This window comes from Neopelma chrysocephalum, unplaced genomic scaffold (genome assembly GCF_003984885.1).
Source record: "Neopelma chrysocephalum unplaced genomic scaffold, ASM398488v2 Primary Assembly neopelma1_105, whole genome shotgun sequence".
Taxonomy (NCBI): domain Eukaryota; kingdom Metazoa; phylum Chordata; class Aves; order Passeriformes; family Pipridae; genus Neopelma; species Neopelma chrysocephalum.
This window is the reverse complement of record NW_020897769.1, coordinates 827437-848247: the sequence shown is the minus strand read 5'-3', so window position 1 is coordinate 848247 and position 20811 is coordinate 827437. Positions and strand designations below refer to the sequence as shown.

At 59.9% G+C, this 20811-nt stretch overlaps 2 protein-coding genes across 2 annotated transcripts; one reads left to right on the top strand and one right to left on the bottom strand.

Moving 5' to 3' along the window:
* Positions 1-875: 875 nt before the first annotated feature.
* LOC113973695 (hemicentin-1-like) lies at positions 876-5225 on the bottom strand. Its single transcript, XM_027696126.1, has 6 exons — positions 5029-5225; positions 3538-3867; positions 3179-3448; positions 2949-3008; positions 1764-1812; positions 876-1038 (listed from the first exon to the last, which is right to left on the bottom strand). The coding sequence occupies exons 1-6, from the start codon at positions 5117-5119 to the stop codon at positions 1035-1037; spliced, it is 804 nt and encodes a 267-aa protein (XP_027551927.1). The 5' UTR covers positions 5120-5225; the 3' UTR covers positions 876-1034.
* Positions 5226-12372: 7147 nt separating this feature from the next.
* On the top strand, positions 12373-20025 carry LOC113973690 (tumor necrosis factor ligand superfamily member 10-like). Its single transcript, XM_027696118.1, has 5 exons — positions 12373-12659; positions 16009-16155; positions 16424-16460; positions 16846-16953; positions 17251-20025. The coding sequence occupies exons 1-5, from the start codon at positions 12408-12410 to the stop codon at positions 17685-17687; spliced, it is 981 nt and encodes a 326-aa protein (XP_027551919.1). The 5' UTR covers positions 12373-12407; the 3' UTR covers positions 17688-20025.
* Positions 20026-20811: the final 786 nt, after the last annotated feature.

Below are 20811 nucleotides of genomic sequence, written 5' to 3'. Positions count from 1 at the left end.
GGCTTGGAGCACAGAGAGGTCCCCAAGTGACCAGGACACCCAACACCCATTCCAGAGGTGTTGGGGACCGGCTCAGGGAGGGTGTTGGACCTGAGCAGGGGTTGTCCCCATCGGACTGAAAGGGGGGTAAAAACACCCCGGGGTCCAGCACCCCAGGAGAGCATCCAGTTCTCTCCAGGGGGGAGATGCTTTCTACAGGAATAACATTCCCTTCACAGCAAAGCCCAGGAGAGCGCTGTGGACACAGCACAGGGATGGAGGGGACAGGAGGACAGGAGGGGACAGGCAAGGCTGACCTGGCCATATCCAACCAGGCCAAGGCTGCTGTTACCTGTTGGAGCAGCAAACAGGAAGCACAAGCTGGCACTGACACGTGGCCAACCCAGCTGGCTCGTGTTGGGAAGAGGAGGGGATGTCTTCAGGGATGTCCCCAGATCCTGCCAGAGCCCAAGGAGAACTCAGGAGATGGTCTCAGGAGCATCCCAACATCATCCAGCAGCAGGGATTTCTTTGGGATTTGCTTTGAAAACTGAACTCCTTTGCTGTTCCCCCATTCCCTGCCAACTTCCACTGCCTCCCTCCCCTCCTGGACGCACACACAGCAAAATCCTGCCCTTTTTCCTCCCTCTGAGGGTCAAAGGGAGTGGAAAGCCCACAGAGCGCCCCTGGCAAGCCCCTGGCACAGCAGGGCTGGCACCAACACAGCACTTCCCAGCATCCCCAGGACTGTGGATTTGCCCAGTGTGGATGGTGGCTCTTTCCAGAGCCATGAGCTGGAGGAAGCCAGGAGAGGGATGGAGAGATGGAGCAGGCACAGCTGTGCCCATCTCCTCCAGAGATGTGCGAGGGGCCCTGGGAAAGAGCAGGACAACACAAATAGTCCAAGCTGGTGTTTTCCAAAAAATTTTGTGGGTTTCAGCAGCTTGAACACTTCAGAGGTGAGCCCGGGAGAGGCTGGGACTGGATGGGACACCCGGCATTCCCAGCAACATCCATCATCAGGGAAGGGCAGCCAGGGAACAGCTGAGGCAGCTCTACCTGCAAGGAGAGGAGAGGTTCTCATCTGAGCCATGTCCCGGGCATGGATCCTCCACCTGCTGCTCACTTGGACCCCTCCAAGGCTTCAGGTAGCTCAGGATGTCCCATGCTGGCAGTGGCAGTGCCAGAAGGTCTGGAATTCTGCTCTGCTCCAAACTCCAGGAGATACGTTGGCCAATTTATCCCTGGGAGGAGTTACCTGGGACCTACCTGGCTGCACAAGACACCTGAAAGCTCTCTTGTTTTCAACCAGCAGCAACGTGGGATGGGTTTTCCATCCTTAAGGACCCACTGCCCTCTAAGAAGCTCTAGTTAACAGCCCAAGGGTGTGTGTGGTCACACAGAGTGAGCAATTTCAGAGAACATTTAGAGACTCACTGGCTTCCCAGAAATCTCTGGAGTATTCAAAAACCCACCCATTAAAGAGCGTGTTCCAGAGCTAAGATAACCAGGAGCATCAGGCTCTGGGTGGGGGAATCAAGAATATTTCCAGAGTAAATCGCAGTGGGGATTCAACAGGGGAGGACAGCAAATCCTTTGAGCCTTCAGAGTGGGGGGAGCAGTCCCTCCACTGCCTCTTACCAGGAGAGGCTGGGATAGCACTCCAAGCTCCCCCATTTCTCCAGCTCGCTCAGATCCAGCCAAGGACAAACTTGGGCTTGCAGATAGTAAATTTTGGCTGGAGAAGCAGGGCCACCCCCAGGAGGGGGCTGGAGGCATCTTACCTACAGAGCCGAAATGGCTGCTCCGTTTTCCTGCACCAGACGAAGATACCTGGGGATAAAAGCAGCCATCAGCAGCATCCCAGAATCCCAGAATGGTTTGGATTGGAAGGGACCTTGAAGCCCATTCAGTTCCAATCCCCTGCTATGGGCAGGGACCTTCCACTAGACCAAGTTGCTCCAAGCCCCATCATCCCCCATCTCCATTAAACGCCCTGGAGATGGTGCTCCGGCTGGGAAACCTCAACCTGGGGGCATCCAACAGCCCTTCCCGACACAGGGCTGGGGTTTGGGGTATGGAGGAGACCCCCCCTGCCCAATCCCACAGTGCTCCACAGGTCCCAGTCCCATCAACAGCCAGGGAGGGGACCAGCCACCAGCTCTGGCCACATGTGAGCAGGGAGAAGGGGAGTGTGATGGGATGAGCAGAGCAGGAGCACAGCCAGGAGCTTTTCCAGCACCTCCCCAGTGCCCGGAGGCTTTTCACAGGAAAAACCTGAAACCTTTGTGCAACAACAAAACACACCTACAACCCCCAGGGAGAACCTCCCACTCCATTCAAACCAGATCCAGGTCCAGGCTTGGGTGGTTCTTGTGTTTTTTTTTCCCCTCAGTTGGCAATCTGAGAATTAAAATCCTCACTTTGTCAGGGATTAAGGATGGGATGGGATGGGATGGGCCAGAAGACACGCTCTCCAGCTCCAAAAAAGGAGGAAAAACAAGACTGGAAGCACATTTCCCTTCTGAGGGCAGAAAACCACAGCAGAGCACGGTGGGGGGCTCAGGGCTGTCACCCTAGAAGGGGTGTGTGACCTCCCCTGGCAACCATGGGGTTTTGTTGGAGGCTGGCCCAGATCAGGACAGTCAAATATAACCTCCTGCCTGTTCTGGATGTGCAGGAGGAGTTTTCATGACAACCTTCCCTCTTGTGCCCAGGGGGGAGGGAGGCAAAGGGAGGTAAAAGAGGACAACGGAGGACAGCAGGACCCCCTCGGATTGGGGACACCCTGCTTGAAACAACAGCTGGGACAAAGCCCAGCCCCTGCCTGTAGGATGTAGGGTGGTAAGGCCAGGTCCTGCCACATGGTACCCTTCTGGTGCACAGCACCTGCCACAGCACCCACCAGCCAGGCAGCAGGCAGGGTAAAGAGTCAGCCCAGCACCCACCAGCTGCTCCCCAGCACCCACCTGCGAGGCAGCCGACCACCACACACGCCAGGACCACGGGCAGCACCACGTGCGCCGAGTCTGCAAAGGGGAGAACCCTCATCCTCCGCGCCAGAGGAAATTCAACCCCCCCCACCCTCCAAGCAAGAACCTGCCCACGCAGCACAGGCAGCAGGAGAGAGAGGATCCCTCTTTGGGGGCCGTTTTCCCCCGTTTCTTTCCCTGGGCACGGGGCAGGAGCCCCCACTCACGGTGGACATGGAGCAGGAAGGAGGTCTCGTTCTGGCTCACGGCGTTGCGCACCACGCACGCGTAGTACCCGCTGTCCCTCATCGACGCCCGCACGATGCAGAGCGTGCTGTTGTCCTCAAACTGGATGCGGTCACTTCCCAGCAGCACCTTCCCGTTTTTCTTCCACCAGTACAAGTCTGCCTTCCCTTCCAGGACGTTGCAGACCAGTTTGGTGTCGTCTCCTGCCTTCACCGACGAGTTGCCCACGATTTCTGGCTCGGACAGCGGTTCTGGGAGAGACAGGCGGACCGTCAGCGGGCAAACCCGCGGCTCCGTGGATGCCCGGCCACGGAGGAGGGTTGGCCGCGGCATCACTCACCAACAACGTACAGCTGGAACCAGTCTGTGGCCTCCTCCTCAGAGCTGAGGCGGTACAGCCGCCCGTCGCCGCGCCGCAGCACCATCTGCAGCGAGAAGTTCGTCTCGTCGAACCTCGTGCGGTTCTCGTAGGGGCGAGACGTGCTGGGGGGCCCATCGAAGGCATAGCGGAGGATGACGCCCTGCTCTGTGCCCGTTCTGTATTCCCAGGACACCGCTCTGCCCACCCGCAGCTGTGGCACCGTGAGCAGCACGGTGCAGCCCACGGCCGAGACCAGGCGCCCCGAGGCCGGGCTGAGGTTGGCCGAGTAGCACGGAGCGAGCGTGCGGGCTGGAAAAGAAACCAGGAGTGACTCCACGGCTACGGAGATCCCACTTCATCCACCTGGGGATGAAGGAGGTGCTGCAGGAACCCTTCCTGGCTCAGCTGCGCACGAACAGCAGCGCTGAGGAGGGAATTATTTATAGAATCATGAATCATGGAATGGTTTGGAAGGGACTTTAAAGATCATCCAGTCCCACGGGCAGGGACACCTTCCAATAGACTAGGTTGCTCCAAGCCTTGTCCAGCCTGGCCTTGGACTCTCCCAGGGATGGGGAGTGTTGGGAAGCAATGTGTGCCAGGGCTTCACATGGAGGAACTTCTTCCCAATATCCCATCTGACCCTACCTTCACCAAGAAGCCATTTCCCCTTGCCCTGTCCCTCCAGACCCTTGTCCCAAGTCCCTCTCCAGCTCTCCTGGAGCCCCTTTAGGCCCTGGAAGGGACTATAAAGTCTCCCTGGAGCTTCTCTTCTCCAGGGAACCCCCCCAGCTCTCCCAGCCTGGCTCCAGAGCAGAGGGGCTCCAGCCCTTGGAGCATCTCCATGGCCTCCTCTGGACTCTCTCCAGCAGCTCCACGTCCTTCTGATGTTCTTCCCAAGGGCTGGAGGCAGCTCTGCAGGTGGGGTCTCACCTGGGGGGGCAGAGGGGCAGAATCCCCCCCTGCCCTGCTGCCCACGCTGTGGGCATTCAGCCGTGTTGGCCGGGTCGCGTTGAGCTTCTCACCCACCCCGACCCCCAAGTTCTTTAAGCAGCGACCTGGAAACGCTCCTCCCACGCTACAGGGGCACAGACCCCGGGGGACGGGGCTGCGGGGCTCTGCCAGGAAAACGCGCCGAGAGCCGAGAAAAGCCGCAAGTCCCTTCCCGACCTTCCTCTAAAAGCTTTTTCCCCGGGATTAAGGCGTGCCCGAGCCTGGACTCGCCTTGGCTCCTTAAAACAGGCGCCAGGAGCAGCTCCCCGCGCCCCCAGACCCGGAGGGGCTCGATGCGGCGGGGAGGGGCCCCCGCCCGCCTTTCCCCCCGCGCTTTGCCCCCAAACTGGTCCCAACTCAGCAAAACCTGCCCAGAACGTGCCGGGTGAGACCCGCGGGCACCCCCGGAGCGTGACCGACCCCCCCACGGGGGGGTCCCGGGTATTTCCCCCCGCTCCTCCCGGGGCAGAGACTCGCCTGTGATCCCCGGGCCGGCTGCCGCGCTGCCGGGGGCCAGGAGGAGGAGGAGGAGGAAGAGGAGGAAGGGGAGGAGGGGAACGGGGAACATCTGCGGGGCCGGTACAGCGGCGGCTCCGCCACGAGACTCCGGGAGATCCGTTGGGGCGGGACCGGGCGGTTCCGGGCGGTTCCTCTCCTCCTCCTCCTCTCCTCTACTCCCCCCCCTCACCCCCCGGCTTGCTCTCCTCCTCTTCTTTCTCCTCCTCCTTTTCTCTCCCCTTCCCTCCCTTCCCCTCCTCTACCTTCTTCGCCTCCTCATCCTCCTCTTCCTCCTCTCCTCTTCCTCGTCTCTTCCTCCTGTCTTCCTCTTTTCCTCTTCTCCTCTCCTCCTCCTCTCCTCTTCCTCTCTTTCTCCTCGCCTTCCCTCCTCTCCCCTCCCCAGGACATCCAAACCCAACCCACAGAACCCCCCCAAGGCCCTGGGCGCTGCCTCCTCCTGCCCCTCCCGTACCTGCTCCACCTGTCACGGGGCAAACGCCCCAAATCCCAGCGGAGAGGCACTGAGGGAATGGCCTCACCCCATCCCCTGCCCCCGGGGGTCCTTCACGGGGCAAAGGATCCCACCACAGCAACAAAAACTGGGGATTAATCATTTCCTGGAGCAGTCCTCCAGCTCCAGGGAGGGCTGTGGGAAGGACGGGACCGCGGCTGGGACATGAAGATCCCGCTGCTCCCCCAGGAGGTTCATCACGGAATGTTCCGTGGGGAACAGGTGGGGAGGGACAGGATGTTCTTCTCCTTCCCCCGGTGGTTTCCATCACTTGGGCAGCTTGGGAGGGTGAAGAGGGCACAAACAGATGTTTTGTGGCAGGAAAAGCCTACGTGGTGCTTTGGGAGGCTGGAGGCTGGAGGCTGGGAAACCAACCCGTGAGATATATAGATGAATAAATATAGATTAGATAGAGATAAAGATATAAAAATAGATATAGGCATAAATAGATATAGATATAAATAGATATAGACATAGATTGATAGATATAGATAGATGATATAGATATAGATGATTAGATATAGATATAGATAGACATAGATATAGATATAGATATAGATATAGATATAGATATAGATTCGATATAGATAGATATAGATATAGATATAGATATAGATATAGATATAGATATAGATTCGATATAGATAGATATAGATATAGATATAGATATAGATATAGATATAGATATAGATAGATATAGATATATTAGATGCAGACATAAAAACCTCAGCCAAGCCAAACTGGTTTGAGCACCCTGTGCAGATCTTCCGGCTGAAGGCAGGCTCAGACACCCTTCTTGACACCTATTCCTGGCCCCCAGCAACCTCAGAAACACAACAAACTCAACACCCATCACCTCTGGGTCCCCTTGGTCCCTATCCAGAGGGACTTTTTTCCCTGGAGGAGCGTGGCTTGGCAGCCTGCACCCCCTCAGAGGGGAGATGCTGTGCCAGGATTGCCAATGTGGGTGAAAGCAGTGGTGTCGGGTGCTCCCACGGCAGGTGAGAGAGGTGACACACCTGATGTGGCAGCAGCTGGGAACAGGATGAATTCACACCTCCTGGCATCTGTGTGTGCACAAAACATCAGGGAGAGCAGGGCTGGGGGTAGGACGGAGCCACCACACCCCGAAAAAGCCTCGCACAAAGCTTTTGGGGCATCTCGTGGGGGATGCCCTGCTCCCTCCCTGAGTACCAGACCCCTCCAGGACCAGCAAGGGGAGCGTGGCTGCAGGGACAGGGGCTGGAGCAGGGACCAGACCCAGCATGGCCAGAGGAGGATCTCCAGAAGGACATCAAGAGCAGGAACATGGACTCAGGCAGGAGCCACGCAGCCATCCCACTAGAGGGAGCGAGGAGATCAGCGGAAGCGCTGGGATGAGGGAGCCCAACCCAGGGAAGGAGCTGCAGCAGAAAGTCATCCCCTGCTGGAGCCTGGGGATGCTCCTGGCCAGGGCATGTGTGTCTCGGAGCTGCTGTCCCACCTTGGGATGTTCCAGAGGGTGTTGCTGGGTCAGCAGGTTTAGGGTTCTACATCCCTTGCTGGTGTGAGGCTTCATGGGGCTCCTCCACCCAAACTCCCACGGGCAGCACAGGAGCTGCCCTGGATCACTATGGAACATCCCTGCTCTTCCTTTCCCTCCCTACCCCTTGGCTCCCAAGCTCCAGGTCCCCCCACCAGCCTGAGCTCAGCAAGGGCTGTGAGCACCAGCTTGTGCCCATCCAAGCCAAACCATCCTCTCCCACTTGGGGCCTGGCATGTGTGGGGCTGGAGCAGCTCTGGAGATGTCCTGGTGCCACCAAGCAGGGAAGGTCTCCACGCTCCCCATGACAACAGGGACAAGCAACCCTGGCCCCAGCTCCAGGTGGGGAGAGACCCAGGGAAGGGCTGGGGGTGCTCCCAGGGTTTGGGGGAAAGAGGCTGGATCCTCATGGCTGATTCCTCCCTGTAGCAGCCCAAAGGCTGGGAGGGGCCAAAACTTGCTGCCCCTCCACCCTGCGCAGCCAAAGCCAGGTGTGCATCAACCCAAAATGTGCAAGGTTCACCCCAAAACAGTGTTTCTGTGAGACAGAGGCAGGCAGGGAACACACATACACACACACCCCTACCCCCGTGAGCTCCCCCAGCAAGGGCAAGGGGCCTCTCCCGGCTCCACAGGCAGTGAATGGAGTTCAGCATCTTCACAAGGAGCTGGAGAGAGCATTCTGGGGAGGGGGAGGGAGGAGGGGATGGAAAAGTGCTGAGCCAGCAGGAAACCTGCAGTGGGAGGCTCTGAGTCAGCCCCAAGCATAGTTTCACTGAAACCACCCTCCCCAGCCTCCACATAGCTCCAGATTCCTGGGAGACAAGGCAGAGGGTCTCTGCCCTCACACACGAGAGCTGGAGAGGGACTTTGGACAAGGGTCTGGAGTGATGGGACAAGGGGGAATGGCTTCCCACTGCCAGGGGGCAGGGTTAGATGGGATGCTGGGAAGAAATTCTCTCTGAGGGTGGCGAGGCCCTGGTACAGGTTGCTGGACACTTCCATCCCTGGAAGTGTTCAAGGCCAGGTTGGACAGGGCTTGGAGAAACCTGGGACGGTGGAAGGTGTCCCTGCCCATGGCAGGGGTGGATCGAGGTGAAGTTTAAGGTCCCTTCCAACCCAAACCATCCTGGGATTCTGATTCTATGGAACTAAGGCCCTCTGAGAGCCTAGGCTGGAGAGGGGGAAGCTGAGGCACAGAAGGGAAGGGAGCCAAGGCACAGTGAATCCCCTGGCTTTGCTGGGCCTTGGAATAAGGCTGGATATGGGAGCAAGGCTGGTCCCTGGCACCAGGAGAGGGCAGGGCAGGGCTGAGCCCAGCGCAGGGTTCCCAGTGGGTGCTTCACTGGTCAAGAAGGTGAGTTCATCCTCTGCATCAGCTGGATCCACTGACCTTCCTGTTGGAGGTAGGGTGTGATGGGGAAGAGGTTTTTCCCTGAAAAACACCTTGGCACAGGAACTGATCGATTCAAACCGAAAGACAAACATCTGAGGGCACATTCCAGGGAGGCTGCAGCAGCTCCTGAGCTGCACGCGATGACTCCACGTCCCAGGGGCTGCTGTTTCCCGACAGAGGATCAGGATCGTGTGGCCAACACATGTTTGGAATCCTCAGCTGCTGGAGCCAGTGCCAGGCTGGGCTTTACTTAAAGGAGTGGCCACGGGGAGCTGAGACCTGGCTCTGGGGCTTCCCCTGGGAGGGATGTCTTACAGTGACCCAGCTTAGGGGGGGTCCAAAGACATTCCATAAAACATGACAAATAACATAAATGGCACATTCCACCGTCCTGCCTGAAGCAAACTGAAGTGAATCCAAGGGACAGGCTGGGAGATCCCAGAGATACAATTCCCATCTCCATGCAGGTATCCCCTGCTGGGTTTCCCCCGTCCCAGCCCCTCATTGATGGCACTGGGAGACTCCAACAAACCCCTCTCCCGCTCCCCTGCACTTGCTCTGCACAACGGAGCACTGAGGAAACAGATTTCCAGGCTCCACTGACCCGGCTCTCCCAGTGCACAGACCAGGAAACATTAGAAGTGAAAAACAATTCCTCAGCCAGGACCGAGGCGTTTTTTTTTCCCTGGCTCTCACCCAGTTTTCTCTGCACAGTTCCAGTTCTGGTCCTGCCCTGACTCACAGACATATCTCCCTCCTCCAAGGCCCGGAGAGCAGCCCCAAGCTCCAAGTTCTGGTCGCTCCTGGCTTCCCTCTTCTCCTTGGCAGAGCCCAGCTGCATCCCTGCCCCATCTGATGGAGCAGCACAGGGATCAGTGGTCCCAAGGTGCTTCAGAACATACATCCATGTCCCACTTGAAACCATGGAATCATGGAGTGGTTTGGGTTGGAAGGAATCTTAAAGCTCACCTGGTTCCAACTCCCTGCCATGGGCAGGGGCACCTTCCTCTAGACCAGGTTGGAAAGTAGTTTGTTTCCCAGATGGGCCTTTTCCAGCTCTTCCCTCTCCACCTGGTTCTGCAGGTCCTGAGCCTTTTTCATGAGAACAACCAGGAGGGTTGACTTGTCATCGGATTTTTCAGACATAATTAGTCATCTCCCCCCAAACTCCATGGAAGGCATCTCACCTGGGGAAACAGCTCCTTGCCAGGGCAGGGATGGTGCCACAACAGAGCAGCTCCGGGCTCTGGGCACCAGGTACACGCTGAGCTGGCAGACAAGGGGGAAAAAACACTCATGGGCTTGGCAGAGGCTTTGGGGTGGAAGATCCTCTGGTCTCAGGAGCATCCAGAGTGATGCAACATGAAGGTGGAATGGGCAGGGGTTCCCTGGGGAGTTCAGCAGCCCATTCCTGCTGGAAAGGCAGAGGTGGTAGCGATGAGAGGCCAGCAAGCAACCTGAGCTGAGAGGCTTTGGCTTGTAATAAATCGGTCCTCAGCCTTCCAGAATCCCCCCCCCATGTCTTTTGGGGTCCCCCCTCCTTCTCCCTGCTCCTGCAGCTTTGATCTGAGGGGGTTCCAGTGCAGCTCAACGGGGGACAGGGAACAGGGGAGTGCAGCCCCCAAACTACAGCAGTGTGGCCTTTTTTGTTTAAAGAGCAAGAGACAAAACCTTTCTGCTACCCAGAAAATGCCAAGAAACCCACCAGCCTCCTGCCCATCCTCTGCCTTTGCCCATCACAGCCCACTGGAGACATTCAGAGACACTGGAGACACGGTCCAGTAACTGATTAGATCCGTGATGCAAAGGCATTAGTACAGCCTGGCCAAAGGCTTTTACAACAGCAACACAAGCTGATAAAGTGACTCATTGCGCCCTTTCCCACATCTGGGAGGTCATGAGGGCAGGTCAAAGGGCGCTGCATGGAGTCAGGGACGCCTAGAGGCAATCAAGAGCAGCTGCTGCCACAACCAGAGCCCAGAGTGCCCAGGAAAGGACATAGAGAGGGGTCCAGAGTCACTCATGGTGACCTCACAGGCTCCAGCTCAGGCAGGAGGAAAGGCAGGAGCTGCCAGAGCCTTTGCCATGCTCTGCCCCATGTACGACCAGCTCAGACATTGGGGCCACCCACTCCCCTCCCCACACCCCGAGTGGTGGCTGCGTTTGGGGACAGGCAGGGGACCAGCCCTGAGCACCCCCTGACAAGGGGCATCTCCTCATGTGCTGGGGGGAGACCCCCAAACAGCCTCATGTTGCCTCACCATCACCCCCTGACCCACGGGAGGGTGGGCACTCCCCTCTCCTAACATGGCAAAGAGCCTGGTAGTGGCACACAGACACCAACACCATCCCTAAGGGAAAAGAAAGCAGAAAAGTAGGACTGGAAGGATGCTGGGGAGGTTTTTCTTCAAACTCCTGCCCTGGCAGCTGAGAGAAGGGACAATTCCTGTCCCCCCACCCAAGCCCAAGGTGCTTAGAGACCTGAGAGGCAGATGCTGCTTCCCCTCAGCCCCACAAAGCTATCAGGAAAAGAGAAACTGGACCTGCTCCTTCTCTTTGAGTTATCCCAGAAAATCCAGGCTTAAGGGCCAAATCCTGAACCGACGTTACTCCTGAGGTATCACAGATGGGTTAGAGCCCATCATGGATCACAGCCTGGCAGAGCTTTGGGTCTCAGCTCTCACCAAGGAGAGCAGCACCGAGGGGTCCCCCATGGGGGGTCAGCCCTGGGGGGCTCAGAGGAGCTCTGGCTTCACAGCCACATCTCAGTGACATGTCCCTGTGAGCTGCAGCGCTGGCCTGGAGACACTGAAGGGCCAGATGTCCTGGGGACGGGATGGCCCATGGGGCAGATACCTCCAGGGTGGTGCTGGAGGTGTCTCACCCACCCCCACCTTTCTGTTTGCTTTCCAAATTACTCCATGTTTCCATTGCAGAGTGATGGGAATGTGACCCACCTGCAGGACAGAGCTCTCAGGGTGCACAGAGGGCAGCCCTGTGCCCAGTCCAGGTGGGCAGGGTGGGCACATTCCCCCAGCATGGCCTCCAGGACATGCTCAGCAGCACTTCCCCCCTTCCTGCAAACCTGCACCTCGCTGAGCCTTTTGTGGTGGCCAGAGCTGACATGTGGCCCACCACCTAAACCCAGTTTAGGTCATGTCCCCCCCCAGCTCTGAGACCTTGCCCTGTTCTCAGCCCAGGCAGCACAGGAGGGCTTCTTGCTGTCTGGAGCTCTGTGGGGTCACCCCAGCAGCACCCACACTGCCCTGTGACGGTGGTGTGAGGCTTAAACAAGAATCATGGAATGGTTTGGGTTGGGAGGACCTTAAAGCCCAGTTCTACCCCCTGACCTGGGCAGGGCCAGCTCCCACTATCCCAGGTCATTCCAAGCCCCGTCCAACCGGGCCCCGAACACTTCCAGGGCTCGGCCAGCCACAGCTTCTCTGGGCAACCTGTGCCAGGGCCTCGCCACCCTCACAGGGGTTAATATCCCATTAACGCCAGCCTCTGGCAGTGTGAAGCCATTCCCCCTTGTCCTGTCGCCATCCGCCCGTGAAGTGTCACTCTGCGGCTCCCTGGGGACGCGCAGCATCCCCGCTGTTCCACGGCCTCGCCCTGTTCCCTGGGCCCCGCTGCCCCTGAGCCGCAGCCCCGGGGCCACCGTCGGTCCCCGTGTCAGCGCTCAGTCCCGGTGACACCGTCAGTCCCAGTGTCACCGCTCGGTCCCGGTATCACCATCAGTCCCGGTGTCACCGCTCGGTCCCCGCGGAGGCCCCGCCCCTCCGGCCGCAGGTCCCGCCCCCAGACACGCCCCCTCCAATCGGCCTCGCCCCGGCCCCGCCCCCGCGGTCGCTGCCGCCGCCGCCGCTCGGTGCCCGGGACAGGGGTACCGGGACAGCGGGACCGGGACAGCCGGACCGGGCCGGGCCATGGCCCCGCACCCGCCCAGCGCCGGGCACTACCTGCGCTCCGACAGCGGCGGCTCGGAGGCGCCCATGCTGGCGGAGGGTCCCGGTCCCGGCCCCGCTCCCGGTCCGGACGGCGGCCCCGGGGTGGTGCGGGGGCAGCGGCGGCGGCGGTGCGGTCCCCTGTGGGGCAGCGTGGCTATCATGGCCATCCTGGCAGTGCAGATCGCCTCCACCACCGGCCTGTTCGTCTACTTCACCATGGCCATCTCCAAGGTGAGCTTTGCCCCGAGACCCCCCGCCCCGTTTTCCGGGGGGGGGGCCGGGACCGGCGGCGCGGCTGCGCCCCCGGGAGGGAGTGCCGGTGGCTGCGGGAGAGCTCTCCCCGCTCCCCGCTCCGCGCCTCTGCCCGCCGGGCACGGCAGCGACCGGCGCTGCCCCGCCGAGGATCCAGATGTGGGGGCGGGAGAGGAGGGCGGGCACTGCCCCGGGCACCCCGGGAGCCGCAGATCCAGATGTGGAATGGGGGGTTGAGACCGTCTCCAGCTCCACGGGGAGCCCCGGATCCAGATGTGGAATGGGGGGTTGAGACCGTCTCCAGCTCCACAGGGAGCCGCGGATCCAGATGTGGGGGCAGGGGAGGGGGTGGACGCTGCCCCCGGCCCCCCAGGGAGCCGCGGATCCAGATGTGGAATGCGGGGTGGACACTGCCCGAGCTCCGCCCGGAGCTGCAGATCCAGATGTGGAGGCGAGGAGGGAGGGGTGGACACTGTCGCGGATCCATATGTGGAGAGACGGCCCCTTTGTCCTGGGCTCTGCCCTGGAGCTGAAGGTCCTCACTGGGAGGGGGGCCCTGCCCTGGGGTCCCATCAGAGTCTCCAGCCTCAGAAGTGGATGTGGGGGGATTTCCTTGGGCTCCGGGCCCAACCGACCCCTGGTTCCTGCTTCATCTTAATCTTCCTCCATTCCCAACTCTTCCACGCTCCAGGACCCCCAAATCCTCCTCAACCCGCTCTGTGAAATGCTGGGACCCCCATACCAGCACCACCCCCCCATTCCAGCAGCTCTTGTGCTCTTGCTCCTGCGCAATCCCAACAGCTGTGCTGGGATCCCGCCATTCCCACCTCCCGTGGGGTCACTCGGGCCAAATCACTCACAAACTTGGCCATGATCCTGCCAACGCCCTCCCAGCCGCTGATTCCAACCCACAACAACCCCCCAGCAGCGTCAGGGAAACACCAGACGAGAGATCCACGGGGAGAGGAAACTCGGGGCTGCCGTGGAGGGCACCCTCATCCCTGAGGGTCCAGCAAGAAACGAGTCCTGCAGTGCCAGACATTCCACAAACCACACCGGAGACAGGGAAAAGGGAAAAGCCCAGCCCGCGGAGGAATAAACAGCCTGTCTGGAGCATCCTTTGGAGACGGCTCCAGCCCTCCTTTGGGCTTTGTTTCCATCCCTGAGTCACGTGTGGTGCCTCTGTGAGGGATTTACATGAAAGGCGCCACATGAAAGGCGCCGGAGAGAGCAGGCGAATGAGGGAGACGGAGCCCCGGGGAAGAGCTGAAGGGAGGGGGAAACCACGGAAATGGACCGATTGGGGCTGATTTCAGCGGCCGGTCACTGGATCCCTCCTGAGATCTGTGCTGGGAACAGGGAGTCAGTCTCCTGGAGCCTCTTTAGGCCCTGGAAGGGGCTCTAAGTTCTCCCCGGAGCCTTCTCTTTCCAGACTGAACACCTCCAGCTCTCCCAGCCTGGCTCCAGAGCAGAGGGGCTCCAGCCCTCGGAGCATCTCCGTGGTCTCCTCTGGACTCGCTCCAGCACCTCCCCGGCCCGGGCTGACCCCGGTTCCGCGGGCACACTCCATAGTCAGCGCTCCGGGCAGCCCGGAGGTGTGTGCACTGCCCTGCCCGAACACGCACCCGCCGCGGGGATGCCACGGGAACAGCCCCATCCCTCGGGATTCACTGCCTTGGCACCACCCGGCTCCCACCTGGGCGGGCAGGTGTGTGCAGGGAACACCCTCCGGGGTCACCCGCAGCCCATCCACAGGGAATTGTGCCCCCCTGGCAGGTCCAGCCAGGGGCACAAGAGTGCAGAAAGGAACCCAAATCCCTTCAATCCGACATCACGTGGCTGTCCTGCACATACAGAGTCTGTATTGATCCCAGTATCCTGTGGGATAGAGGCTCTATTGATCCCAGTATTCTGTGGATCTAGAGGCTGTACTGATCCCAATATCCTGCAGATCTAGAGGCTTTATTGATCCCAGTATTCTGCGGATTAGAGGCTCTATTGATCCCAGTATTCTATGGATTTAGAGGCTGTATTGATCCCCATATTCTGCTGATAGAGAGGCCATCCTGATCCCAATATTCTACGGATCTAGAGGCTGTATTGATCCCAATATTCTGTTGATATAGAGGCATAGCCACATGTAGATGGGATATAGATCCTAAAGGTGAGCACATACTGGTGTGAGGCAGTGAGTACCCACAGCTGTGAAGGGCAGGGGTCTGGGGGTGTTGGAGGTGGCCAAGCCCTGGGTGATGACCCAAAGCCTCCTGGGTGTGTCCTGGGATCTGGGAACCCCCCAGGTGACAGAGGTAGGGTGGCCAACGTGCCAGTGTGTTCATTCCCAGCTCCTGGCACACTGATTTCAGGGCAGCCATTCCATCTGTGCCTCAGTTTCCCCATGCCCCAGACAGCAGCACAGTGTGGGGTGACCCTGTGGCCACCAGTTGTGATGGTCACCACAGCCACACCACAGAGCAGAGCCGGGACAGCCCCGGGACAGCTGGGGAAGGGCAGCTGGCCAGGGAAAGGGAAGGCTTCCCATCCCAAACCACAAGCCAGCACGGGGAAGTGCCTAAGACCTGCCTGAGCTGCCCTGGCACTGCTCAGGGTCCCAGCTCGGCAGTTGGAAGAGCCAAGCTGTGCCAGAGCTTGTTTTGCAATCCCAGCTCAGGTCGGGAAGCAGGAGGAGCGCAGCCCTGGCTGCCCAGGCACGTCCAGCCTCCTGCAGCAGCTCGTGCCTCCCGGAGCCCACGGAGCCGAGGCTGGTGGGGCAGCTTCTGCCCCAGAGCAGTGAGCACTTCCTGGAGCTGGAGAAGCCTCGTTTTCCCCAGGGGAGGGAGGAAGAGATAAAGGAGATGGATAAGGGGAATTTTGGGTTATTTACTTGGTGCTCTGTGGCTGGTAAGAGTCCTTGAGTCCTGCCTCCTCCTCCGCCTCCACCTCCCGCTTGGCGTTGGAACTCCATGAAAGGGGCTGGAGTGCTTCCAGAAGCACTGGGATGGGCTTCTGCAAAGGATCACGGGAGGACAAGATGAGATTTAGCATGTCCAATCCACAAAAAACAGAACTTTGACTGAACTCAGATCCACCCAGCCTCCTACCGCCCCCTCCATCCCACACAGGAGACGCAGCTGGGTTTGCATCCTGGTGGTGCCGCCTGTCCCGCTGCCAGCTCTGGGATTGGGGCAGCTCAGGGTCATTCTCTGAGCCCCCCTGATGCTGGAGGAGCCAAGCTGAAGGTGGCTATCCCGTGTCCATGCCCCACCGGGATCCCCCACTGCTCCCTCCATCCATCCCAGTTTGACATCCCCATTTGTTTCCATCCCAGCTGAAATCCCAGGCTCCGGGGAGTGCAGAAGAGCTGCGGTGTCTGCAGATGCTCAATCAGCAGCCCGAGGGCTCCAGCCTGGAGGAGCTGAGCAGCAGCCAGACCTGCCTCAAGCTGGCCAGCACCATCAAAGCCTACGTGGCCACGGTGAGCCCGGGGACCAGGGGAGGATGGGAGAGCTCCTGGCTGCCCCCCTGCCTCAGTTTGCCCATCCACCTCACTGCAGGGGTGGGAGGGGGGGAATGGCAAGGATGGTTTAAGGAGGGGGCTGGACCCAGGCCCTCCACAGCAAGGAGATGGTGGGGCACAGAGACAGTGTGACAAACAGGGTGACGGGGGCTTGGAGGAGGAGCTGGGGTGTGGGAAACCTCTGTTTCACCTTTAACCGTGGCACCTTCTCCTCTCTGTGGCCCAGGTGACAGAGAACATCCTCCGCAGGAGCACGGTGAAGGGTGAGTCCCTCTCCCAGCTCTGGGGGAGCAGCTGGAGCCGGGATCCACGTGCACACACCGGGATGTCAGCAGCGTGGGGGGCTGGTGGGCTCCAGCCCTGACTCTGGTGCTGTGAGCTGGGCGGGAGAGGGGAGAACCAGGATTGTCCCACTGGGTGGTGAAGGGCACACGTCCCAGGAATGGGCTGGAGGGACAGCCATGTCCATCTGTCTGGAGTCCAGGGAACCAGGGCCATGGGATAGCTCAGACACGTTAGATAATGATTGACAAGACCCCGAATAACCTTCCTCTCTGATGGGTCAGTGGGGCATTTCCCTGCCCTGCTGGCACAGGGCTGGGTGTCCCCATGCTTGGTCCTCTACAGCTGACTGTCCCTGTCCCACAGAGGCCCGACGGAGCTACTTCAACACCTCAGAGGGGCAGGTTCCTCCTAAAACAGCCGGGAAGCCCTCGGCACATCTCACCCTCCGCCAACAGAGCCTGACCCAGGATGGTGAGTCAGGGCATCCTGCTGGGCACCAGTGGGTTTCCAAGATGGGAATGGGGAGAGGACTCCCCCAAAGGACAGGGAAGTCGGGGAGCCCCACTGGGCACCGGGTGGTCTCCGAGATGGGAACAGGGGAGAGACCTCTCCCGAAGGGCAAAGGACCAGCATGGGAGGAGACGTTTGGTGGCAGATGGGGACCAGTCCAAAGCCACCTTCTCCACCCCTCCGGAGTGGGAGAGAGTTAGAGCCACCCCCTCCCCTTCACCTGAACCTGCTCCCCTCAGTGACGGTCCCTTCCCCCAGGAATCTCGGAGCGCTTCGGGAACCTGTCGCAGTCGTGCCGCCACGCCATCACCCGCTGGGAGCACAGCACCCTGCACTCCCACCTGCAGAACATCACCTACCGCGCCGGGCGGCTCCGTGTCGAGCAGCCGGGCAAGTACTACGTGTACTCCCAGATCTATTTCCGCTACCGCAGCGCCGGCGCCCAGGACTCGGGCCCGCAGCTCGTGCAGTGCATCCAGTGGCAGCCACCCCACAGCCAGCCCATCCTGCTGCTCAAGGGCGTGGGCACCAAGTGCTGGGCGCCCGAGGCGGACTATGGGCTGCACGCGCTCTACCAGGGCGGACTGTTCGAGCTCAAGGCCGGCGACGAGCTCTTCGTCTCCGTGTCCTCCTTGGCCATCGACTACAACGACGCGGCTGCCAGTTACTTCGGGGCCTTCCGGCTCGACCTCTGACACCCCCTCTGCTCCCACCTGCCCGCTGATGCTCCCACGTGGCCCCGGGACGGCGGCCCAATGGCCAGGGGGTGGCACAGGGCCCTTCCCAGTGTGTCTTGTCCTTTGCGGTGAGGGACAAACCAAAGAGGGCATGAGGAGCGGCTGCCCGCAGGGACCTGCTATGCTTGGGGCCACCATCCAGGTGGAGAGCCTGGAAGGGTTCCCAAGGACCTACAGGGGACATCCACGATGGGAGACATCCCAGCCCTGGTGGAACATCACCTCCCAGTGGCTCCCTGCAGCAGGAAGGGCACCAGGGCCACACCCGCCATGGCAAGACACAGTGTCCCCGTGATGGGGTGACCCTCCATGAGTCTGACCCCACCTCGGGCAGGGGCAGCCCCAGCTGGGCTGTGGGTGCCAGGGACCCTGGGCTGGAGGTGCTGGGGCAGCAGCTGGGGTGAGCAGGGAGCAGCAGCAGCACAGGGGGCACAGGGCTGGCACCCCCAGGCCACTGCCTGCGGGGACGGGGCAGGTCTGGTGTCAGCCTCTGGAAAAGGAGTGAACGAGTTTCGGTTTGGGCAGATCAGAAACCTGGGGCCACGCCAGTGATGGGCTCGAGAGAGGGCAAAGAGCAGGACGGCGACGTCGGAGCAGTCGCCAGCCCCGGCACCGCACCCGGCACGTGGCACTGGGGAGTGTGGTGCCCCAGCCAGGCTGCACAGGACCAGGAGCTCTCCATCACTGCTGCCCAAGCACCTCTTCCCTTGGGGATTTTGTCCCCCCCAGCCCTGAGGGACCAGCGCAGCCCCCGCTTCCTCACCCCTCCAGCCCTGGCAGTCCCTCACCTGCAGGATTCCAGCACCAGGTGAGCCCGGAGGTCATGGCAGGACCTTGGAGGGACCAAACCCACCCCAGGTGATGGAGGCCACCTCAGAGGCCAAAGAGGGGTTCGGGCAGGGCCCAGCCCAAGGCCCAGCCAGACCCCAAAGTGCCACAGTGCGTCCCCACCACGCCATGGCCGGGCAGGGGCTGCTCCTGGCTCCTGCCATTGCTCCCACAGCTTTCCAGGCCTGACCCCCCACCCTCTGCATCCTTGGCTGGGCCTGGGGGGCTCAGCCAGGTGGTTCCCACATCCCTCCACACCCCCAGGTGTTGGGCATTCCCACTCACCAGCCCCCATCTCCTGCAAGTTCCTGCTCCAGGGGGACTGATACAACCCTCCCAGGGGCACGGTGCCAGCCTGGCACCCAGAGCCTCCAAAATCTCATCCAAAGCCAGAGAGCACTGAGAGCATCCTCTTGCTGCCTCCAAAGGGGTCACAGGGCTGATCCCCCCATGGCAGGGCTGCAGGGTCCCATATCCCCAGTCACCATGGGGGGAGGGAGGGACAGAGGGGTGGAGGGATAGAGGGAGCTGAGCTGAGCCTCAGCTCTGCAGCACTTGGCCCTGGAGCACGTTGGGCTCTTGCCCAAAGCAAACAAAACCCGAAAGCGCATTCCAAACCCCTCCATTCCAAAACCACGTTGAAAATGATCCCTTTCCCTCCACCTCTCATCCCACCTCCTCCTGTCCCAGCCCCCTTGGTGACCCCAAACAGGAGTGGGGCTTCCAGGGCTCTTGACATCCCCACCAGTCCCAAACTCCCCCCTTGGTGAGCACTGAGCTCATCCCGGCTCCGCATCCTGGCTCCTCTGGCAGCAGCCATGGGAGCTCAGGGCTGAACCAGCCAAGCCAGGGCTGCAGGAAATGCAGCAGGTGGTTCCAAGATTTCCTTTGAAGGGGGGTTTAAAGTGGACATGGCCCGATGGAGCCAGCAGGAGGTTGTGTTTGCCGGGAAGGAAGCAGGGAAAGCAGCCCCGCGTGCGTGAGCGGGGAGAGCCGGGCCCGGCGCCAGCGGGCCATGGGCCACTCCGCTTTCCTGGAAAGGAGAGGGCTCGTGGGTGGATGGATCAGGGAAGGAGAACTCCACCAGCGTCAGGGCAAAGAGCAGCCTCACCCTGTCTGGGGAGAGATGAGTGGTACGAAGAGAGACGGGATGGAATTCCTCTCTGTGAGGGCGGTGAGGCACTGGCACGGGATGCCCAGAGCAGCCTCAGCCCCCCCTCTGCCCCTTCCGTAGTGCTCCCAGCAGATGGGCTCAGCCTGGCCAGGGACATGCAGCCTGGCTGACTGTTCCCACCTGGACAACACGTGGATTGGTGGCAGCAGAAAAACCCAGCCTCCAGCAAAACCTCCCTGCACCAACGCTGCCTGCCCCAGGACGTGCTCCAGGGAAGAGAGAAGAACAAAGTGTGGAGAGACCTGGGTGAGGATGCAACACTTTTCTCCAGCTGAGGAAGCAAATAAACCAAAATGTGGAAGACTTCTCATAGAGATTTTTTTTTATTCTTAAAGTTGTTTATTAAAAAGACATCTCGCTATTTTGAGTATTCCTGACAAGTTCACTGTAGCTCCTATTGGAAAGTCAATGGTCACTAAATCACCTTTGCATCAAAGGATTGAGCAGATCCTGCTACATCCTTCTCAAAATCTGTTTTCTTTAGGGTTTTTTTAAAGACAAACAAGAGTAGAAATACCACCAATGCTTGAGGTCCTGGAAGGAGGGGTGTGGTGGAGCCACAACAGACATTTGCTTTCAACAGATTCATTACTAAATAATGTCACAACAGTTCCCTTATTTGGGGAAACTCTTTATTTCTGGCATCACCAATTCACTTCATTTGCATCTAACTCAGTCTGGGGAACAATGCAGTCACCTCAAATACTTCTACAAACATAGTGCCCAAAGTTTCACCTGGTACTGCACTGTTGGACATGCTCAGCAGCAGCAGAGGCCGTGGCCTTCCCCCTGGATCCCAGCCAGATCCCTCCCTGCAGCTGAGGGCAGAGCTGGGTGAGGCCAGGGCAGGTGGGGACGTGCTGTGGGAACACAACACGTGCCCTGGGGGAACAGGAGCCTCGGTGCAGGGACCAAACCTCTCCCACAGTGAAAGTTTGGCTTTCCAGTGCCAAAGACAGGGCAGATCATCCCACACAATCCAGGGCTGCTTTCCCAGTGCCTCCTGTGCCAGCACATCCCTCCGGCTCAGCCATGCAGATAAAATAATGAAATTCCCCAAAACCGAGAGCTCCAGCTCCC